Consider the following 18647-nt stretch of genomic DNA (forward strand, 5'->3'; position numbering starts at 1 on the left):
TTTTTAAAATGGCTGTCGTAATGGTGACTACCTTGCAGGGTTATTGTGAGTGTCAAATGAAATTATGGCTATAATCTCATTTATGATACTATTTAAGATATATATATATATATGTATATATATTATAATATAAAATGTTATGCACTAAATAAAATGCAGTATATTAATATAGGATATATACATTAATATAATATGCTAGTATACATAATATAACTGCACCGATATTAGGGATACCTTGTAGATCGCCATAGCCTCTTTGCTAATATTTTATTCCATATTTCTCCATTGTTTTTCACTAGAAATATTGGTCCATAGGTTTGAATGAGTTAGTGGGAAGTGACAGACATGTAAAGAAAAAAGAAAGGCCAATAAAACATAAAAAATTCATGGAACACAGAGTAATAAGGCAATTTTGTTACTACCTTGTGAAACTGAACATACACTTTTAAAAACAAACTGTACATAACCAAAGTTTTATAGTTGTCTATTGGAATGTTAGTACCTGTTTGTGATTGTTGAACTGATGACAAAAATAAAATAACAAAAAAGAGAAAATTAATGGAATTTTAGTTTGAGGTTTTTAACTTTCTTGAGAAGGCACAAAGGATAGAGAGTAGACCTTGGACTTAGGAAGAGCCGAGTTCACGCTGACCACGGGCAAGTGACAATTTCTCAGGGCCACCAGGCAACTCTTGATGACTCAATTACAGACAAGCTGCTGATCTGCACTGGTGGAGGGCATTTCTGATGCAGATGGCATCACAGGCCTGCCCGCCCCCCCACAACTCCCTTCAATTTTCTCCCTGACTCTTACCACCACCCTGCTTGGTTTTCTCTCTGGAGTACTGACAATAGAGACACACTGTATTGTTACTGATCAGGAAAGGCTTCGGTCTGAGGTAAGATATGATAGGTTCACGTGATTCTGTTGAATGGAAGAGAGCTCTATAGATGGAAAGAAACACTTGGCTTACCAAGCCCATGATGTCGGTCACTACCACCGCCACCGCCGCTGCCACGGATTTCTCGATGTTCCAGCAGCTTAGTGGAGTCTCTGTATAGGTGTGAAGTGGCAAAGTCTTCCAAGGTATAATGCTGGAGAGGCGGCGGGGTGGGATGGAACTGCCCACCAGGATTCATGAGGGGCAGGGAGAGAGCCGGGCTGTGCCTCGGAGCAGGGCTAATGGTGCACACCCTCTTGGCGGGAGGCTCGGGGGGGACTGGTTCTCTCTCAAAGCTGGGGTCTTCTCTCCTGCAGGAGAACCAGGGCAAGGCTGCTGACGATGCAAAAATCAGGGGCAGTGGGAGCACCCGGGGAAGCCTTCCCACTTCCCACCTCCCATCCCTCCCCAGGAAAAGTCCATCACCACGATGATGAACGACTCAGGTCTGGATACTCTACACCTCTTCACTTACCCTCAGTGGCATCTCCTCTCTGACTGGAGGCCTAGAGGGTCCCAAAGCCACCCTTGACAGGGGGCTCACCACCTTCCTGGCAATTCCACTCTCCATCAGCAGCAGCCCTGCCTTACTTCCACTCCACAGGCCAACATGCCCCCGTGGCAGGCACCCCTGATCTGCTCCCCTCCCACCCCACCACCACTCCCAGCTTCCTTTTGTGTGCTGTAGATCGTAAGCTCCTTGAGGTCAGGGACTGTCTTTTTATTATTTGTATCCCCCCAGGGCTTAATACAAAGCTTGGCACATAGCAGGCACTTAATAAATATTTATTGAATTGAATTGTCCAAACCTCACCGCAGTGGGGACTAAACAACAACTGCCAAGCCCTGTGCTAAGTGCAGGGAGAGACAAAGAAAGGCAAAGGGCAATCCCTGCCCTCAATGAGCTTACAGTCTAATGGGGAAGACAACAAGCAAACAAGATACATTCGAGGTAAACTGGATACAATGGACAAAGAAAAGGCACTTCTTAAGGGGGATCAGGAAAGGCTTCCTGCAGGAGATGGGATTTTAGCTGGGACTAAAGGAAGCCGGGAGGCAGAGATGAGGAGGGAGAATGTTCCAAGCACAGGGCAAAGGAAATCAATTCGCTGAAAAGAAAACAGAGAACGGAGGGAAAAAAGTGATAAAGGGGCTGGAAAATGCTGGGCCACGTTTACCTGTCAGGGCTGTGTCTCTTGCCATTCCCATGCACTTCGATAAGCAGCTCTGCAGAGTCAGCTGGGGAGGTGGTATTTGTGTTGAGCAGGAGATGTTCGTGCTGGGCCAGGTACTGGGAAGGGGTCTGCTTGGCTGCCCGGGCACAGTGCAGCAGCTCCCTCTGTAACAGGGGAAGGTTGGCCTAGAACAGAAGAGATCATGAGAGATGGCTTCTCCACCCCGTACAGTGCCTCTGGCTGTCCGGCACCTGTGACTTCCTCTTGGACTCAAGAATACATGAAAGAAAAGACCCTTTTCCCCGCTCTGGGTCTCTAACTCCCCACAGGTTTCCTGCTACCCTAGAGGTCCAGAGAAATGGTCTTCCTATGGGCTCAAAGCTCATCTTCTCTTTAAGCTACGGCTGGGAACCAAGGGCAGTGGGAGGGTGGAGGGGGCGAGGACAGCACCACTGTGGCCCAGGTGTCCAGGAAAGATGGGCTCCTGACTTAGCAAGGGCCTCCCAACGTGACAGAAAGGCTCGTCTTAGTGCTAACCACTGAACCCCCTGCTCTTTCTTATGAAGTTAATCACCTGCAAGGTTAAAATAGCAGCTTTCCTCTCTTTTCTGTGGGATGCTCCATTTGAACCAGAATTTGAAAACAGAATCTTTTAACATTAAAACGATGGGAAGAAATGATCAAATCTTTAAAAAAAGAACACAGCTGTCTAATACTCAGAGAGATGGTTTCTCCATCCCCTACCCCCGACCTCTGCATTTGTTATACACCAAGGGAAACATTAGGATCTTTGATGTGTTAGAAAATACTAGTTTTTAGCACATGAAAATCTGGAATCCCAGTGGACTGCAAGACCCAAGTCCTAATGGGAATCTGGTGGGAACAAAACTTGCTGATATTTATCTAACACTTTCAAAAGCCCTTTACAAAGATTATCTCATTTGATCCTCACAATAACCCCAGGTTAAGTGTCATTATTAGAGGCAGCAAGGTGCCATGGTGGATAGAGTGCTGGGTCTGGTATCAAATGCAGCCTTAGACACTTACTAGCTGTGGGACTCTGGGAAAGTCACTTAACCCTCTTTGCCTTAGTTTTCTCACCTGTAAAGTGGGCTACAGAAGGAAGTAGCAAATGTCTTTGCCAATATCCAATATCTTTGCCAGGAAAACTCCAGTGAGGTCATAAAGAGTTAGACACAACTGAAACAATTAATTGCCATTATTATCCCTTTTACCTATGAGGAAACTGAGGCTCTGGGCAGCTCACCAGGTGACTTGCCCAGTTATACAACTAGGTTAAGTGTCAAGGGCAATATTCAAACCCGTCTCTCTTAAATCCAAGCCCAGAACTCTGAGAACAGCACAGCAGAAGCCAAGGTGGGGAAGAAATAGTAATTCTAACTGAGAAACCATTTTCTGTCTCCGGCCTTGTGTATCACACAAATACATGACCCTCCCCCCACTCCTCTAGAAGTAAACCCTCACTGTAAAGATTATTAATAGCAGCTCTCTAATTTGAGAGTTGGGAGGAATGTGAGAGATCATCTGGTCTGATTTCCCCACATACATACACCTATCCCCCACCTTAGGGACCAGGGAAGGAAACCAAAGTCAAAAGTGGGGAAGTGACTTACCCAGGGTCACTGAGTAAGTAGAACCCAGACCATCTAGCTCCCAGTCTAGTGATATGAACCCTATTTCTCATAGTCTCCACTGTCTAACATCTGGGGATTTTGTTTGTTTTTAAAGCATTTAAGGGGATCTATTATGGGATCCTAGTGTTTCTCCTTGGGGGCTTTTTCTGGCCAGGAGTTGGGCTTATGGCTAGCTGAGACTCTAGGGCCTAACATGTATGTTACAACAAAAGGCAGACAGTCTTTGCTGGGAGGTAAGAACTCGGTCAAAACAGCACTCTCAAGGAATACACACACTTTATAATCCCCTGCAGCTGTCCTCAAGTCAACAAGTATTTATTAAGTGCTTACCGAGTGCCAGGCACTGTGCTAAGTACTGGAAATACAAATAAAAGCAGAAAAACAGTTCCTCCCCTCAAGGAGCACCCATTCTAATGGGAGGAGACAGCACAAAAAAACGAAGATGAAAAGAGTGTGCATGGGTGTGGGGAATGACTGGAACGGTACTTTCCTTAAAGTGGAGGGCTCTAGGAGGAACTGTCCAATGAGAGGAAGGGGCGCTTGAGATGAAGGGAACTTCCAGAGTGTGGAGGCTGCCGTGGCATGGTAGATAGAGTTTAGAGAATCCTGAGTGGAGCACAGAAGGGAATGAAGACATGGCTGGCCTGGGCACTCGCCTGAAGATGGAGGTTCTGCCTGATGTCCACGTGCACATCTCAGTAAGCCAAGGAGTAGCGAAGGGAATTGGGTCACTACATGTGTCTGGGGAGGGTCTGGCCTGTCTTCAAGGACACATCCAGAAAGATACTCTCTGCACACTTTCCACATGGGTCACAGTGAGACAGTCATCTCAAAGAAGTTAGCACACCCTAAAATCTGAAGGCAAGCAAAGCAACAGTGGGGAGCCCGGGAGCCCTGCTTCCCATTTGCTGTTCACTGCCTGATGGAGGCTGCGCTCTGCCCCCACAGAGTGCAGCACATGGAGAGGAGAGACAGGATGCCAGTTCTCACACTCGACTACGAAGACCTTTCGTTTTTAAATGTCAAAACCCTATAGCAATGACATGTGATTTTCTATTTCCCACTCACCACACTGGACACGTTTCAATTCTGCAAATGAAGCTATTCCTGGTGGCTAGTACAGACCACATCTGATACCTCTCATCTCCCAAAACTTCACATGGGCAAGGAGAGTAAACAGGGAGTAAGTATAACCAGACCTGCTATTGCCCAAGGTGAAATGGCGCCGGTTTCTAATCCTACCTCCTAGCCCTCTGCCAGAACCACATCTTCAGGTTCATTACCCGATAGGTAAAGAAAAAAAAAGTCTCTCCCACGGACAAGAGTCTCATAGGAAGGGCTGCAATCTACATCCCTGGAGAGAACATCCAGATAGATACATCTGAGGATTTAAATGTCTGGGAGGTAAACTGTGCTTCCTTGTTTTCTCTCAAGCTTCAACCAGTGCTTCCAAGTTCTGGCATTCTGGGATTCAGTTTCCCTTTGCCATACCCTTCATTATGTTATGGGCAATGGGACCCAAGGAGTTTTGGTAACGGACAGAATGTGACTGAGATCCACTCGGAGGGAGTCCCTAGCAGTAGCTGCAAGTATCTGTCCCTGGCCCTGTTCCATTCAGCATTTTTATCAATGGTTGGGTGAAAGCACAGATGGCTTATCGAGTGTGTGGAGATGATGGATGACAGAACCAAGATTCAAGTGACCTCAACGGCTGGAGTGATGGAGACAAAAATAAACAGCGAATTTAAATGCGAAGTCCTACAATGACAAAACGCCACATGTATGAGTACGGGAGGTGGGGGTGGGGGTGGCGACGGTTCTGAGAATAGGTCATATGACAAGAGACTTGGGGCGGGGGGTGGGGGGATGAGCAGGGCAGGAGTGAAGCATGGACAACACAGAAGCAAACACCAATGTGGAAGAAGAAAAAAAAAGTCCTTTCAGACTTCACTAATGAGGGTAATGTCCAGAACAAAAGACAGGGAGGGTCTCACCAGCCTCTGCTATACCTATTTAAGGAGGAAGATTGATAGGCTGCAGACTGTCTGAGAAGGTCATAGGGGCAAAGGGTCTGGAAGCCATATTCTTCTCTGAGGATTGGTGGTTGAAGGAATGGAGATGTTTGGAGAGAAAAGGGAGGGGGAGGTGAGGGAGAGAAAGAGAGAGAGAGAGAAAAAGAGAGAGAAGGAGAGAGGGAGGAGAGAGGGGGGAGGGGGAGAAAAAGGGGGGCAGAGAGAGAAAGAACACATGCATACGTAAGGAAAATAGTCAGGTTTTCACTCTACTCAGCGGACATAAACACAGTGGATAAGGTATGCAACATTCTGTACCCCAAAGTCTACCACCTCCTTCTCAAGAAGAGGAGGGTGTTTCATTATCTGTCCTCCTAGCATCTAGGTTGGTCCTTGCATTTATTCCGAAACCTGGTGTGTTTGGCCATTTTTACACAGAACAACGAACAAATATGTTTTTGCCAGGATTAACGGGCAGAAATCCAAAGGATGAGAATTCCAGGTCAACTGAGGGCTGCCCAACAATGTCACAGGCTGCCTTGTGAAATACTAAGCTTCACATCAATGAAAGAGCTCAGGCAGCGGCCTGGCTTGTCAGGAACGTGACATCTCTAAGAATCCATGATTCTGGCACCCAGGACTCAGTCGCTAAATCTAGGAAGCATTTTGTTGCTTGTTTGGTGTAAAGAGCACTGAATTTGGAGTCAGAGGTTCCATTTTTGGACTCTGGATCTGTGTGACCTTGGGCAAGTCATTAACTTCTCTAGGTCTCAATTTCTTCCTCTGTAAAATGACAACTAAGATGGGCTACATGCCAACCAAGGTACCCTTCCAACTCTAAAACTTATGGGTCTCTAATGTCGGTCAGGACGCTTAGGGATATGCAGTTTTTTTTGGCTTTCTTTTCTTTTTGGTGAGGCAATCAGGGGTTAAGTGACTTGCCCAAGGTCACACAGCTAGTAAGTGTCAAGTGCCTAAGGTCCTCCTGACTCCAAGGCCAGAGCTTTATCCACCAAGCTGTCTAGTTGCCCTAGGGGGGAACATCTGGAAGGAAGAAACCAGGGGGTCTAGCAATATTAGATCTACAGAACGAGAAAGAAAGGATGCCCCAACCTTTTCGGTTTCAGGGACAGAAAGTACGAGGTGCCTCTAGCGGGAAGTGTGTTGGGAAGTAGTGTGGGTAGGCCTCAAACACCTAATTTGTACCTTGTCCTGCTGACCAGACTGAGAAGTGCTGGTAGGACTGGTAATAATGTTACCCTAATTAAAGTTTCAAAAAGAAATGCCTTAATTATTTGGCATCCAAGTTTTTAATCTTCTTCATTAGTTGACTATCCATTTCCTTTAGGTGGTGGGTCAAAGGAAAGAAAAGAGGTGATACGATACGATTGGAAAAAGCCTTATTTGATGGAAGTCGGGGGGGGGGGTCAGAGTTTGAATTCTGTCTCTGCCATGAACTACCTCTTTGTGACTCTGAGCAAATCACTTCACCTTTCTAAATCTCAGTTTCCTGACCTGAAGGAGCTTAATGGATGGCTTCTATGGTCCCATCCTTTGAAATCCTAGGAATTCTGTGATTATTTTGTTCAGGAGGCAGCTCATTGGACAGAGCTCTGGGCCTTAGTAAGAAGACCTGAGTTCAAATCTGACCTTAGATACTCACTAGCTGTGTGACTCTGGCAAAGTGTGCCTCAGTTTCTTTCACTATAATATGGGAGTAATAATACCACCTACTTTCTTTTTTTTTCTTTCTTTTTTAAGCTAGGTAATGGGGTTAAGTGACTTGCCCAGGGTCACACAGCTAGTAAGTGTTACGTGTCTGAGGCCAGATTTGAACTCAGGTCCTCCTGACTTCAGGGCTGGTGCTCTATCCACTGCGCCACCTAGCTGCCCCAATACCACCTACTTTCCAGGAATGTCATGAGGGCCAGAGATACTTGTAAAGCATCTAGCACAGTGTTCAGCACATAATAAGCGCTATATAAATATTAGCTATCATTATCATTGTTATTATTATCTGGGAAATAGGGATAACAATAGCATCTACCTTCCAGGGTTGACCAGAAATATTTGTAAAGAACTATGCCCAATGTCTGACTCATACCAGGTGCTATATAAAAGCTGATTCTCTTTTCCCTTCCCCTTTCTTCCAAACTTAAAATTGTTACTGAAGACCAGCCCTAGCTAGAACTCCAATACCTGAATTTAAAATTTCAACTGTATGAATTCTTTGCACGTAGAAAGTAAAGATTGCTATCATGTTTATAAAACCCCAATTTAAGAATGGAGGTTTTTTAAAAATCATCTCTAAACATATAATCTAAAAATACATCTAAAATCAAATTAAATCTGAAATAGAACCAAAGCTGACTTTACTCCTAAAAGGAAATGGATGATCAATTTTTTTTCTTTTTTTGCGGAGGGGTCAGGGTAGTCCAGACCTGTGATTTCATCTCTGCATGAACTCACTAGTGTAGAAAGGTCTCTTGGATGCAGCTGGGTAACCTGTTTGTAAGTGGCAGTCGGAAAGAGCTGCCCAGGTTTGTGAGAGGGGAGGAGACTCAGCCAGGGTCACACTGCTAGGATGGGTCGGAATCGGTCTTGCGCCCTGCCTTTCTGACTTGGGGCCAGCAGCTCCCTATGAATCATGCTGCCTCTTGGCTCAGGAGAGGGACTGAATGTGCATGCATGAAGCCAGCTCTGCAGGAAGGGTTAATACAGCCAGCACCCTCATTAGCGTCTGGAGCTGAAAGAAACTGACAGCAGCCCCAATGCCAAAAAGCTGCCACCATGTCCATACTGCCTGCTGTGTGCCCAAACAGCAGAATGAAGGAGGGAGGAGGGCCTGGCCAGGCACAGCAGTCACAGAGACACGCTTACTGTTCTAGGCAGAGGAACAGCAGACACTCGGGATTAACATTTTTTTTTTTAAAGCACGCCTGATCTTTGCATTTTGGCGCGGAAAGTGGGAGGGGGGTGGTGAGCTCTGCCTGTGTTCAACCTGTCTTTTGATGGATAAAAACATACTGTAATTATTTCTTAGGATAACAAGTCTGTTAATGCTTTCATGATTCCGGAGTCTTGTGGAACATATCTGCCTAGGAGATCTTGTTGAGATGGCACAGCCGCAGCTGTGTGGGGTGGGGTCGGGTCAAAAGAGCTGTCCATACAGAACCACTGCAGATGACTGACCAATTAACACTACCACTACCTGGGTAGGCAGGCCCTCCTCACCTGAAGACTGTCTTCTGTAGTCAGATAGGTTGAAAAGTTAGCATTTTGAATTTTTTTCTTATAACTTATTGTTTTCCACCTCCTTTAGTTACGGGGGAAAGTCTTCTGAAATGGGACAATAAGTAGCAAATACAATCAACATCTCACTCATCCAGAAGTCACAGACCAAATAATCTCAATTATCTAACAGATCCCCCTCCCCCATTCCTGTAAAGGTTAAAAAAAAAAGTCCCTAAGTAATCAAAAATAGTTGGCATAAAATCCATGCACTTTATAGGCACTTGCTCATGAGCCTGCTGACTCCTATTTTACTCACTGTTCTAACAAGCTTCGTTATCTTATTAGCTTGCCCAGATCAGCTTAGAACCAGAAAATCCGGGGTTAGGGCAGGGGTTGCTGCAGGTAGGTATATTTATTGTTGCAAGAAACAACCAGTCATTGTGAGGGAGGAGTCAGAGAAACAACATAAAACAAACTCCTAAAGCCTAGCGGTGAGGGCCACATCAGCGTAGGGCCTACCTCTAAAGGCCACAAATAAGATCTCTCAGTCGCCTTCCCCTTAGAAAGTCAGCCATTGCCAATGTCTCCTTCCTCATCCTCCCTGCCCTGTCCTGTCCCTTCCCCTCCCCGAAGCTGCTCTTGGGGTGGGGGCCCTACACAGCACTTTGGAAGGAACAAAGCGCAAGAGGGAACAGATGGCACCTCCTGAATCATGAGTGAGGTTGGTGTAGCCACGGGAGATCAGGCAGGGCTCACCTCTTCTTGCCCTCTGGAAGCGGGAATCTCAGCAGAGACTTCCAGAGGGCAAAGCGGAAAAGGCTGGGGGTAGCTGGACTTCATGCCCTAGCTGACTTGGAATTGCCTGTGGGGGTGAAGGGCTAAGGATAGCGACTAAAGACTCGTCCAAAGTCATCAGGACTCTGTGATGAGAGTGTCACAGCTAAAATCTGGAGCTGGTTCAGGTCCGACTCATTTGTAGCAGAGATCCTCCCAGCCACTTCTCTTTCCTTGTTCCTAGAATCCCCCAGGACAGCACTATCGGGATTTTCTCACTCCTTTCCTGACCAACCCCAGCCTTGCAGCCAGAAGCGAGAGCTTTCACTTGCTTTCCTTTGAAAACAGCCCACCAGTGGCAGATCCCAGTGGCCTGGCCTGCCTACTCATTCCTACCAAGGTATTAACTGATAGCTATAACCACACCTTCCTCGGGTCTTTACATTTGCAGAGAAGGGGTGTGTGGGAAGCCCTCCCTTCCCTATCCCTTCAGCTACCAGACCCCAAGAGAAGGGGACACACGTTCCTATGTACCCCAAATAAATATGGGCCAAAGGCTTTCCTATGTCAGATCTGGAAGCGGCTGCACCACCTTGTGGTTACAAAGGAGAGTGCTGAACTGTGAGTCAGACGACCTGAGCTTGGACACAAATAACCTAGGGCAAAGCCATGCCACCTTTCTGGGCCTCAGTTTCCTCCACTGTAAAAAGAAGGGGTTGTGTGGCAGACCTTGGAAGTCACTTCCATCTCTCCATTTACTACCCTACGAGCTGGGTTCAAAGCCCATCTTTGATATTATTGTAGGGTGGTCTTGGACAATTTATTTTTCCACCCTGGCCGTCAGCTAGAGTTACCTCATCCTTAAATGAGGGGGCTGGACCAGGTGACCTCGGAGGTCCCTGGAAGCTCTAAATGAACAGTCTTGCTTTTGTAAAGAAGAATGCCTCCTCCCCCCTTCATTCCTGCAAGGGTGATTAAGAAATCTGGGATTTGCCTGTCACCTTGGAAAGGCCTGCTGAGTCCTGCTCTGAGAGGGCGAACAACTTTTTAAAAACTGAAACCTCGGAAGCTGGAAATCGATGCCTGGAGGGTGGGGACTGGGATGCCCGGGGCGGGGGGGGGGTGGGGTGTAATCACAGAGTGCTGGCCTTGGTCCCTGGGGAATCTGGGCCTTGCCTGTTACCTTCAAGAATGGAATCACAAAGGGACGAAGAGGAAAGTTGGTGGCCTCTTGCAGCTTACAATGGAATTCCTCAATGGTCACCGTGGAGTTCTGCAAAGAGGAAGGATAAGAGTTGGAGGGGGACACTCAGAAAGCACCCCCCCAACCCCAAACAAGCTCCTTTTGTCCACTTTCCTTTGTCCACTGCTGCCAGGCCGCATCTTAGGCTTCTAACACCCTGCAGCTGCCTCAAAGGTCCCACCAGACAGTGCTGCCCCTTGACACCTCAGGGGCAAGGATTCCATGCTTGAGCAGGAACTTGTCCCTGCAGGATTGTCTCCACCGTGACAGAGGATAAGCAGATGCCAGAGCTGCTGACAACTCGCCACCGCCCTTCCCCCCAAGATGGTCCCCAGGCCACCAGAGAGACTTGGGTGGCTAGTGCTAGGCAGCATTCTCATTCTGGATTTCAAAATGGGCTTTTCCCAGAGGCTCAGAGGAAAAGGGTGAGGGGGACAAGGAAGGTAAGAAGGAGGGAGAAAAAGGAAGAAGAAGAGGAAGAGGAGGAGGAGGAGGAAGAGGAAAAGGAAAAAGAAGGCAACAGAGACAGTAGAAGAGAAGGAAAAAGAAGAGGAGAGGGAGAGGAGGAGAAAGAAGTAGAAAAGCAAGAAAAAAAGGAAAAAGGAGAGGAGGAGGGAGGAGAAGGAATGAAAGGAAGAATAGGAGGAGGGAGAAGAGGAGAGGTAGAAGAGAAAGAAGAGGATGAGAGGCAAAGGAAAAAACATTAACATATTCCTTCTTTTACCACAAGTTTCAATGGAACCCTCAGAGTGCCATTCTTATTTCCTTCATTTCAAGTCTACAATTCAGACCAAAAGGGAAACAGGGAGAGGAACACATCAGCTTCTCCCCTCTCTTCGGAACGTCAGGCAGGAGGTTTGATTTCAAAGCTTCCCAATAAAATGGAGACAGGTCCATCCAATTCAGTTGGGTAACATCTTCCTATCTTCCTTGATTTCCCTTGGAAAATGGAAAGCTCACCCCAAAAATCTAACTCTTCACTCTTTAGATAGATAACTGGTCAATTGCAGAGGGCGCTAACATTGCAGGGAGAATCAGAGACAAAAATTGTTTGGATTCAAGATCTACAGGGAGGGTGAGTAAAAATCCATTGCTGTGGTTTCAAAGTAACATTTAAGCTACTGTATAAATCTGGGCATTCTGAATATTTGACTGTGTGCAGAAGGAGAGAAGTGAACATTGCACTTTATGAGTACTGTAAACAAGTGGAAAATGCAATTCTTGTCCTCGAGAATAAAATCTATTTAAAATTGGCCAAAAAAAAATCAATTGCTGCTGGTCTCAAATGGGGGAGAAAAGACTTTTCATTCGTTCATTCATTTCATCAATATGAGGGGAAGTGTCTAGAGGACTTAAGAGTCTAGAGACATTGTGGCTCTGAGTTTAATAGCTTGGAGGACCTTGACCAAGACAAGTCACACCTCTGAGCCTCAGTTTCCTCAACCATAAAATGAAGGAATTAGACCAGGTGGCCTTTAAGATCCCATTCAGCTCTCATCTAGGATTCTATGATCCTAGGATAGTAAAGTACTTGGGAAATCCTAAAGTATAATACGAAAGAATTCACAAAAGCAAATAATTATTATTTTTAAGGCTCTGGCTACCAGAGCAGCATCTATCTGGACATGCTGGCAGTAGTCTAAGTGAGAGAGATGCTCAGTTCACAGACCTGGAGTCTGAGATTTAAACTTTTCCCTAGATTATCTGAGCAACTTTAGATAAAAAAGATAATATCTGACACTTGTGTTGTTGAGGCGCTTCAGTTTTGTCTGACCCTTCATGACCCCATTTGGGGTTTTCTTGGCAAAGATACTGGAATGGTTTGCCAGTTCCTTCTCCAGCTCATTTTACAAATGAGGAAACTGGGGCACACAGGGTTAAGTGACTCGCCCAGGGTCACACACTTAGTCTGAGGTCAGATTTGAACCCAGGAAGATGAATCTTTCTGATTCCAGGCCTGGCACTCTACCCACTGAGCCACCCAGCTGCCTCTGACACTTAGGTCAAACTTAAACTTTCTGAAGAGCTTTACACAGCACATTATCTCATCTCGCCCTTCTTCATGCAGGACAATTTATTTCCCACTGCTGCCTTCCATACCTTGAATGCACTTTCTCCTCACTCCTGCCTCTGAGAATCCCCAGTTTCCATCAATACTCACCCTTGGTGCCACTTTCTGGGCCTTCCTGATCTGTCTCTCCCTGTCTCCAAACCCCCTCTCTGTTCACCTACCACTGTCTTTGTCCCCCCAGATTACCTTTTATCTATTTGGCAAATATCAAACACAGCAAAATACCCATACACCTGTATGTGAATGTCTCCCCCAAGAGAACATAAGCTTCTTGAGGGCAGAGACTACTTCCCTTGTGTGTCCTTGGTATCTGCACAGAGTAGGCATTTAATAAATGCTTACTGATTGAGTGGATTGACTGGTCATCATACAACCCTCTGAGGCAGGCACCTCTCTCATCATGCCCATTTTATAGATGAGGAAAATGAGGCTTAGAGGGATTAAGTGACTTGCTCCTCACAAGCAGCTGTCGTCACATAGCTAATAAATGTCAAAGCCCGGATCTGAGCTCAGATCTCACCCAACTCTGACCCTGGCATTCTTTCTGCTGCATTATGCTGCCTCTAATAATCCAGGTGATAAGTAAGGAGAGTTTTGTCTACGGAGCCGAGTAGAGGCACGCAGCATCTCCCATCTCAGAGACTTGGAGTCACGCTTCACAAGAATTCATGGGCAAAGATACTTAAGATGGGGGCCGACACCAAAAGGGCATGAGACATCCAAAGCCCCTTCCCTAGCCAGGGTCAGCACCAGCAGCACCTTGGCACCTCGTATGGAACAGCTGGTGGCTTATACATGCTGGAATCCAGCACTGACCCTGCTGAAAGCAACAGCAAGAAAGTCCACTGAGCAGTGGACATGAGGAAATCACAGCTTCCCTGCATCACCTCGTTCTTAGGGGTCCCGAATGCAAATGTGGCAGCTACAGAAATAACGTGTGCTCGGCAGTTTGGAGGGAAATGCCTTCCTGTGAGGTGCTGAGCGGCAGGAGCCCCTTGGAGCTGTTCACAGACACTGCAAAGCTTGTAATTTGGAAAATTATTGTTTTGAAAATTAAACCTGAGGCTCAGTTTTCTCCTCTTTATTTTGGAAAGAAGGTCATAGGCATATATGACCTAAGAAATAAAAACCCTGGCCCGATTCTGCTGAACGTCGGTCTGCTGTGAAACGGTTAAGGAGGCTGAAGAAAAGAACCCTGGCAGGTTCATCAGACCTGAAAGGCGGCCAGACAAAAAAGATACTGCAACCACAGTAAAGAGCGTAACAATTCTTGGATTAACACCCTTACTATGAGTTCAATCCAGATCAGCGTGCATTTATTGAGTGAGCACTATCGGCCAGTCACTGGGTGAGCTCAGGGATAGGACAAGGAAACAAACAGCCCCTGCCCCCGAGGAGTTTACATTCTGCACGATTATGAGAGAACAGAACACACAAATACTGGAGAACGGAATGACGATGGCCTCTTGGAACTACCAAGTTCCTGTCATTCTGGGGTAGAAAAGAGAGAGGCTCAGACAAAGGGAAGGAGAGTCGGGCACTACAGTTGTGGAGGATGGGAAGGGCTGTTATACTTACTACCAAAGCCAGGACGAGGGTCCGAACCTTCTCTCCAATCTCAGGGGAAATGTCATTACCAAACTGCTGGAGGGTAGTCAGAAAGCGCTTCAGTTTACTGAGCTGTCGGGCCCCACAGGTAGCAGGGAGCTGCTGATTGGTGAGCGATGAGGACGAGGACGACGCAGGGCCGTTGCTGAATCTCTGTGGTGGTGATGGAGCGCCATTCAAGGTGGGTGGGGAATGGTTAATCCCATTGGACACTGAAGAGGAACACAGACAGAGAACCCTTGGTAAGTGACCTGTACAAATCAAGACCCTCAAGGCCAATCCTGTCTCTAATGCCTTCTGCTTTTGAGGCCTAGGCTGCTGATGTTACAGACAGGTGACATCTTGGATGACAAGATTCAAGATTCTCTCCCCACCCCCGACCCCTACTCCAAGTCTTAGCAGACTTGAATGATGGACCCCTTCTAAGAAAATGCAAGACTTAATATCAAGATAAATGTGAAACCCTACATTCAAGTCCAAGAAATTAACTTCCCAAGATGTGGGAGGCGTGGCTAGACAACAGTTCACGTGAAAGATCTTAATATAATGTATCAACAATGTGACACAGTGGAGCCAAAAAAGTGTGTGAGTGTGTGTGTGTCTATGCACTGTTTATAGTACTGTGAAGGCAGGGTGGCATACGGCTGACTGTGAAGCCAGGAAGACCCAGGTTTAAATTCTGCCTGTAACATAGACTGGCTGTAGGATCCTTAATCACTTCCCCAGGGTTAGGGTTCTACCAAACTTTCTAAAACTCTAAGCTGAAGAGATGGTGCTGATCTGCCCTTGGCAGAAGGAATCTCCTCCTTGGACAAGTTTCCTATACCAATGAAAAGTCCAGTCTCTGTGTCTAGCTCGAATACTGAGAAATCAGACTTTGGACAGAATTAATTTGCTTCTTATTAATTAAAATTACAAATACTGATACTTATGCTACAAGGGGATTCTACATGCTTTTCAGTATAATTTTCCAGTCGAACACACCACAAAAATCAGCTTGATGCTCAAAGTGGTTTGAGAGGGAGGCTGGGTCATTGAGAGGCTAATTTACTAAAGCAAATGACATTCTCTACATCCAGAAGGCCCTCTCTTTCCCCCTTCCCTCTCCACCCTGCCCCCAACCTTTCCTTTTGTTAATATTCTATTCCTCCTTCAAGCCCTAGCTGAAATGCCAACTCCTTCAAGCAGTCTTCTCTAATCTCCATCTTCTTCCCTTACTTGTACCTGAATTAAAAAATAACCTCTCCTCTCCTGTTGTTGCTGTTCAGTCAAGTTTAACTCTTCGTGATCCCATCTGGGATTTTCTTGGCAAAGATACTGGAGTGGTTTGCCATTTCCTTCTCCACCTTGTTTTAAAAATGAGGAAACTGAGGCAAATGGGGTTAAGTGACTCACCCAGGGTCACACAGCTAGTTAAGCGTCTGAGGCCAGATTTGAAGTCGGGTCTTCCTCATTCTAAGCCCAGCGCTCTAGCTTCCTCCTGTCTCCCCTCCAACGAACACTTATTCCATCCTGTTCATAGCTCTTGTTTGTTTATACTTTATTGTGGGGAAAGGACAATGGAATTGGAATTAGAGGACATGGGGCCAAACTCTAGCCGTGCTGCTTACCAGCTGGGTGACTTTGGGCAGCTCACTCAACCTGTTTGGTCGCCAGCCTCTTCCCCTATAAAATGGGAGTTGGCCTGAAGGGCCTCCAAATTGCTTTCTAGTTCTGAATCTATGACCCTTGGCTGGTGCATCTGCTGTCCAGGGCTAAGGCCAAGGCTCATGACCAGCTAGGCTACAGGGGGATGACTGTTTTGGCCATGGCCACTCTCAACCATTATCTAGCGAAGGGCAGATAGAGGGGCTGGATCTGCGTTGTTTACTGCATGAAAATGGCCAGCAAACATGGAGCCCTCGCCTCTCGCCACCGCTCTATGATCTGTCTTACTGCCTGTGTTTCCACTGAAAGGTCAGTTGTTTTTGGAACACTGCTCTCCTCTCCAGCGACCCCATAAACACCCTCCTACCACCGTCAGCGCCACATCACCAACCCACCCCGACTGTGTGCTCTTCTTCCCACAGGCCTTAGCTTAAAGGAAGCCTTTCTGACAGCCAGCTTAATAAAAGCTTATTATGACCCAGCCTTTTCCCAAATAAAACATACCCACCCCCAAGTGGCCAAACATGGAGATAAAAAAGGAAGACATTCATGTAGGCCTCTGAAGTCTAAATACCAGGAAATGTTTATCAGGTAATTAAGGTCTGCTTCATTTCAAGATACACAGGCCTGTTTAGACCAGAAGCCACAAGTCAGTAACTGGTTTTGCTCAGCACTCTCCAGTGGCCTCATTCACCTGGGGCTAAAATCAATCCACAGACCAGCTATTTAACTTCAAGGGATCATATCTGTCAAAGAAAATGAGGCCTCTGGCTAAATGCTCGCATTGAAATCTCTTGGGCCTCTTCCTCACTGACCTTTTGCTACATGAGGGCCAACTTGGTGCTTAGCATGGATGGAGCCCTGGATCAGAAGGGTAGAGGACCTGTGTGTGAATCCCATGCCCTGTACCTCCTTGGGTCAGTCCCTAACTTCTTCTTGCCTCAGTTTCTTCATCTGTAATACTAATAACAGCTAACACTTATATAGTGCTTACTATATCCCAGGCATCGTGCTAAGCTTTCTTACAACTATCTCATTTGATCCTTACACGACCCTGTGAAGTAGATGCTATTATGACCCACCCGCCACCATTTTACAGATGAGGAAACTGAGGCAAAAGGAAGTTAAGTGACTTGCCCAGGATCACACAGCAAGTGTCAGAGGCCTGATCTGAATTCAGGTCTTCCTGACTCCAGGCCTGGCGCTCTGTCCACTTTGCAACCTAGTGGATTAGCTGAGGGCGTTAGACTCAGTGTCCACCAAGGTCCCTTCTAGCTGTGATTCTATGATCCTGGGACATTTTCCACTGATGCCCACACTGATGAGTGATTAGCACTGGGTGGCCCTATGTTGGAGCAGGCCCTGTGTTACCTAAGGCTCCTGCCATCACTGTAGGCCTAGTTATTTTGCAAGCAAAGTCCTTTCTGCTTGGAGGCCCAGAAATTATATTAACCCAGCCTGCAGAGACGTGTAATTTCTTCCCTCTTCTAAGGATGATTTTATTCCCCATCTGCGGACACTAGAGTTGGACTTAACAGAATTAGAATGTGGTACTCATGGGATGGAGCTACTGGGTATGGCAGACTGGAGACCGGGAGCAGTGAACAAAAGAGAAAAATCAGGGGCATGGATCAGTGTGTGAGGACACCCCCAGAGGCTACCCAGAGTTTGGGGTCATGGTTGTCGAGAAGCATGCTATATAGGGAGGGGAAACTAAGGTAGATGCAGTCAATAAATAAGTATTCAGTAAGCATCTAAAATGTGCCAGGCATTACATAGACACGCTTTCCCATTCCACAAAGAGCTGCTTCTATGAATCCTCACATGGGAAGAAAAAAAAAGCTAGTTTAACCAGCATCTGGTGATAGTCAAGCTGGCGTTTTGGAAATTGCCCTAAAATTCCAATAACGTAGAATATTTGGAGTCCTAAGCATCTTGAAAATCCAAGATAATCATTTAAATTGGCCATTTTAACTCTGCTCAAAAAGAAACACAAAACTCCTCAGGCAAAAATGATGTGGTAAAACCAAACAGAGCACCAGGTTCAGAAATAACCTGGATCAGGGAAGGTCTGAGAGACAGCACAGCAGACTGTGAGCTGACTTCTAAATCAGGAAGACCCAAGCTCAGATTACACCTCTGACACCTACAAGCTGAGTGACCTTAACATCTCAAGTGCTGGGTCTGAGGAGCTTGTTTTTTTAAAAAAAAATTCTGACAATGAATCTCAACATAATTGGTTTCCTTGGTAACCCTATACATTTATTTATTTGGCTAGGTAATGGGG

General features: G+C 46.3%; 1 protein-coding gene across 6 annotated transcripts in view; it reads right to left on the reverse strand.

Moving 5' to 3' along the window:
- CBFA2T2 (CBFA2/RUNX1 partner transcriptional co-repressor 2) overlaps window positions 1–18647 on the reverse strand; it is a 168086-nt gene that overhangs the window by 25530 nt on the left and 123909 nt on the right. For all 6 annotated transcript variants that reach the window (XR_002326847.2, XM_020998617.2, XM_020998620.2 and 3 more), the window contains 4 exons: window positions 14684–14925; window positions 10975–11064; window positions 2120–2301; window positions 975–1252 (listed from right to left, as the gene is read on the reverse strand). Coding sequence is in view for 5 of the 6 variants with exons in the window: in XM_020998617.2 (XP_020854276.1) it covers window positions 975–1252; window positions 2120–2301; window positions 10975–11064; window positions 14684–14925 (792 nt within the window). In the remaining variant the exon portion in view is untranslated. The remainder of the gene's footprint in view (window positions 1–974; window positions 1253–2119; window positions 2302–10974; window positions 11065–14683; window positions 14926–18647) is intronic.

The sequence above is a fragment of the Phascolarctos cinereus genome, unplaced genomic scaffold (genome assembly GCF_003287225.1).
Source record: "Phascolarctos cinereus isolate Bilbo 61053 unplaced genomic scaffold, phaCin_HiC Scaffold_2;HRSCAF=192, whole genome shotgun sequence".
In the NCBI taxonomy this organism is placed as follows: Eukaryota; Metazoa; Chordata; class Mammalia; order Diprotodontia; family Phascolarctidae; genus Phascolarctos; species Phascolarctos cinereus.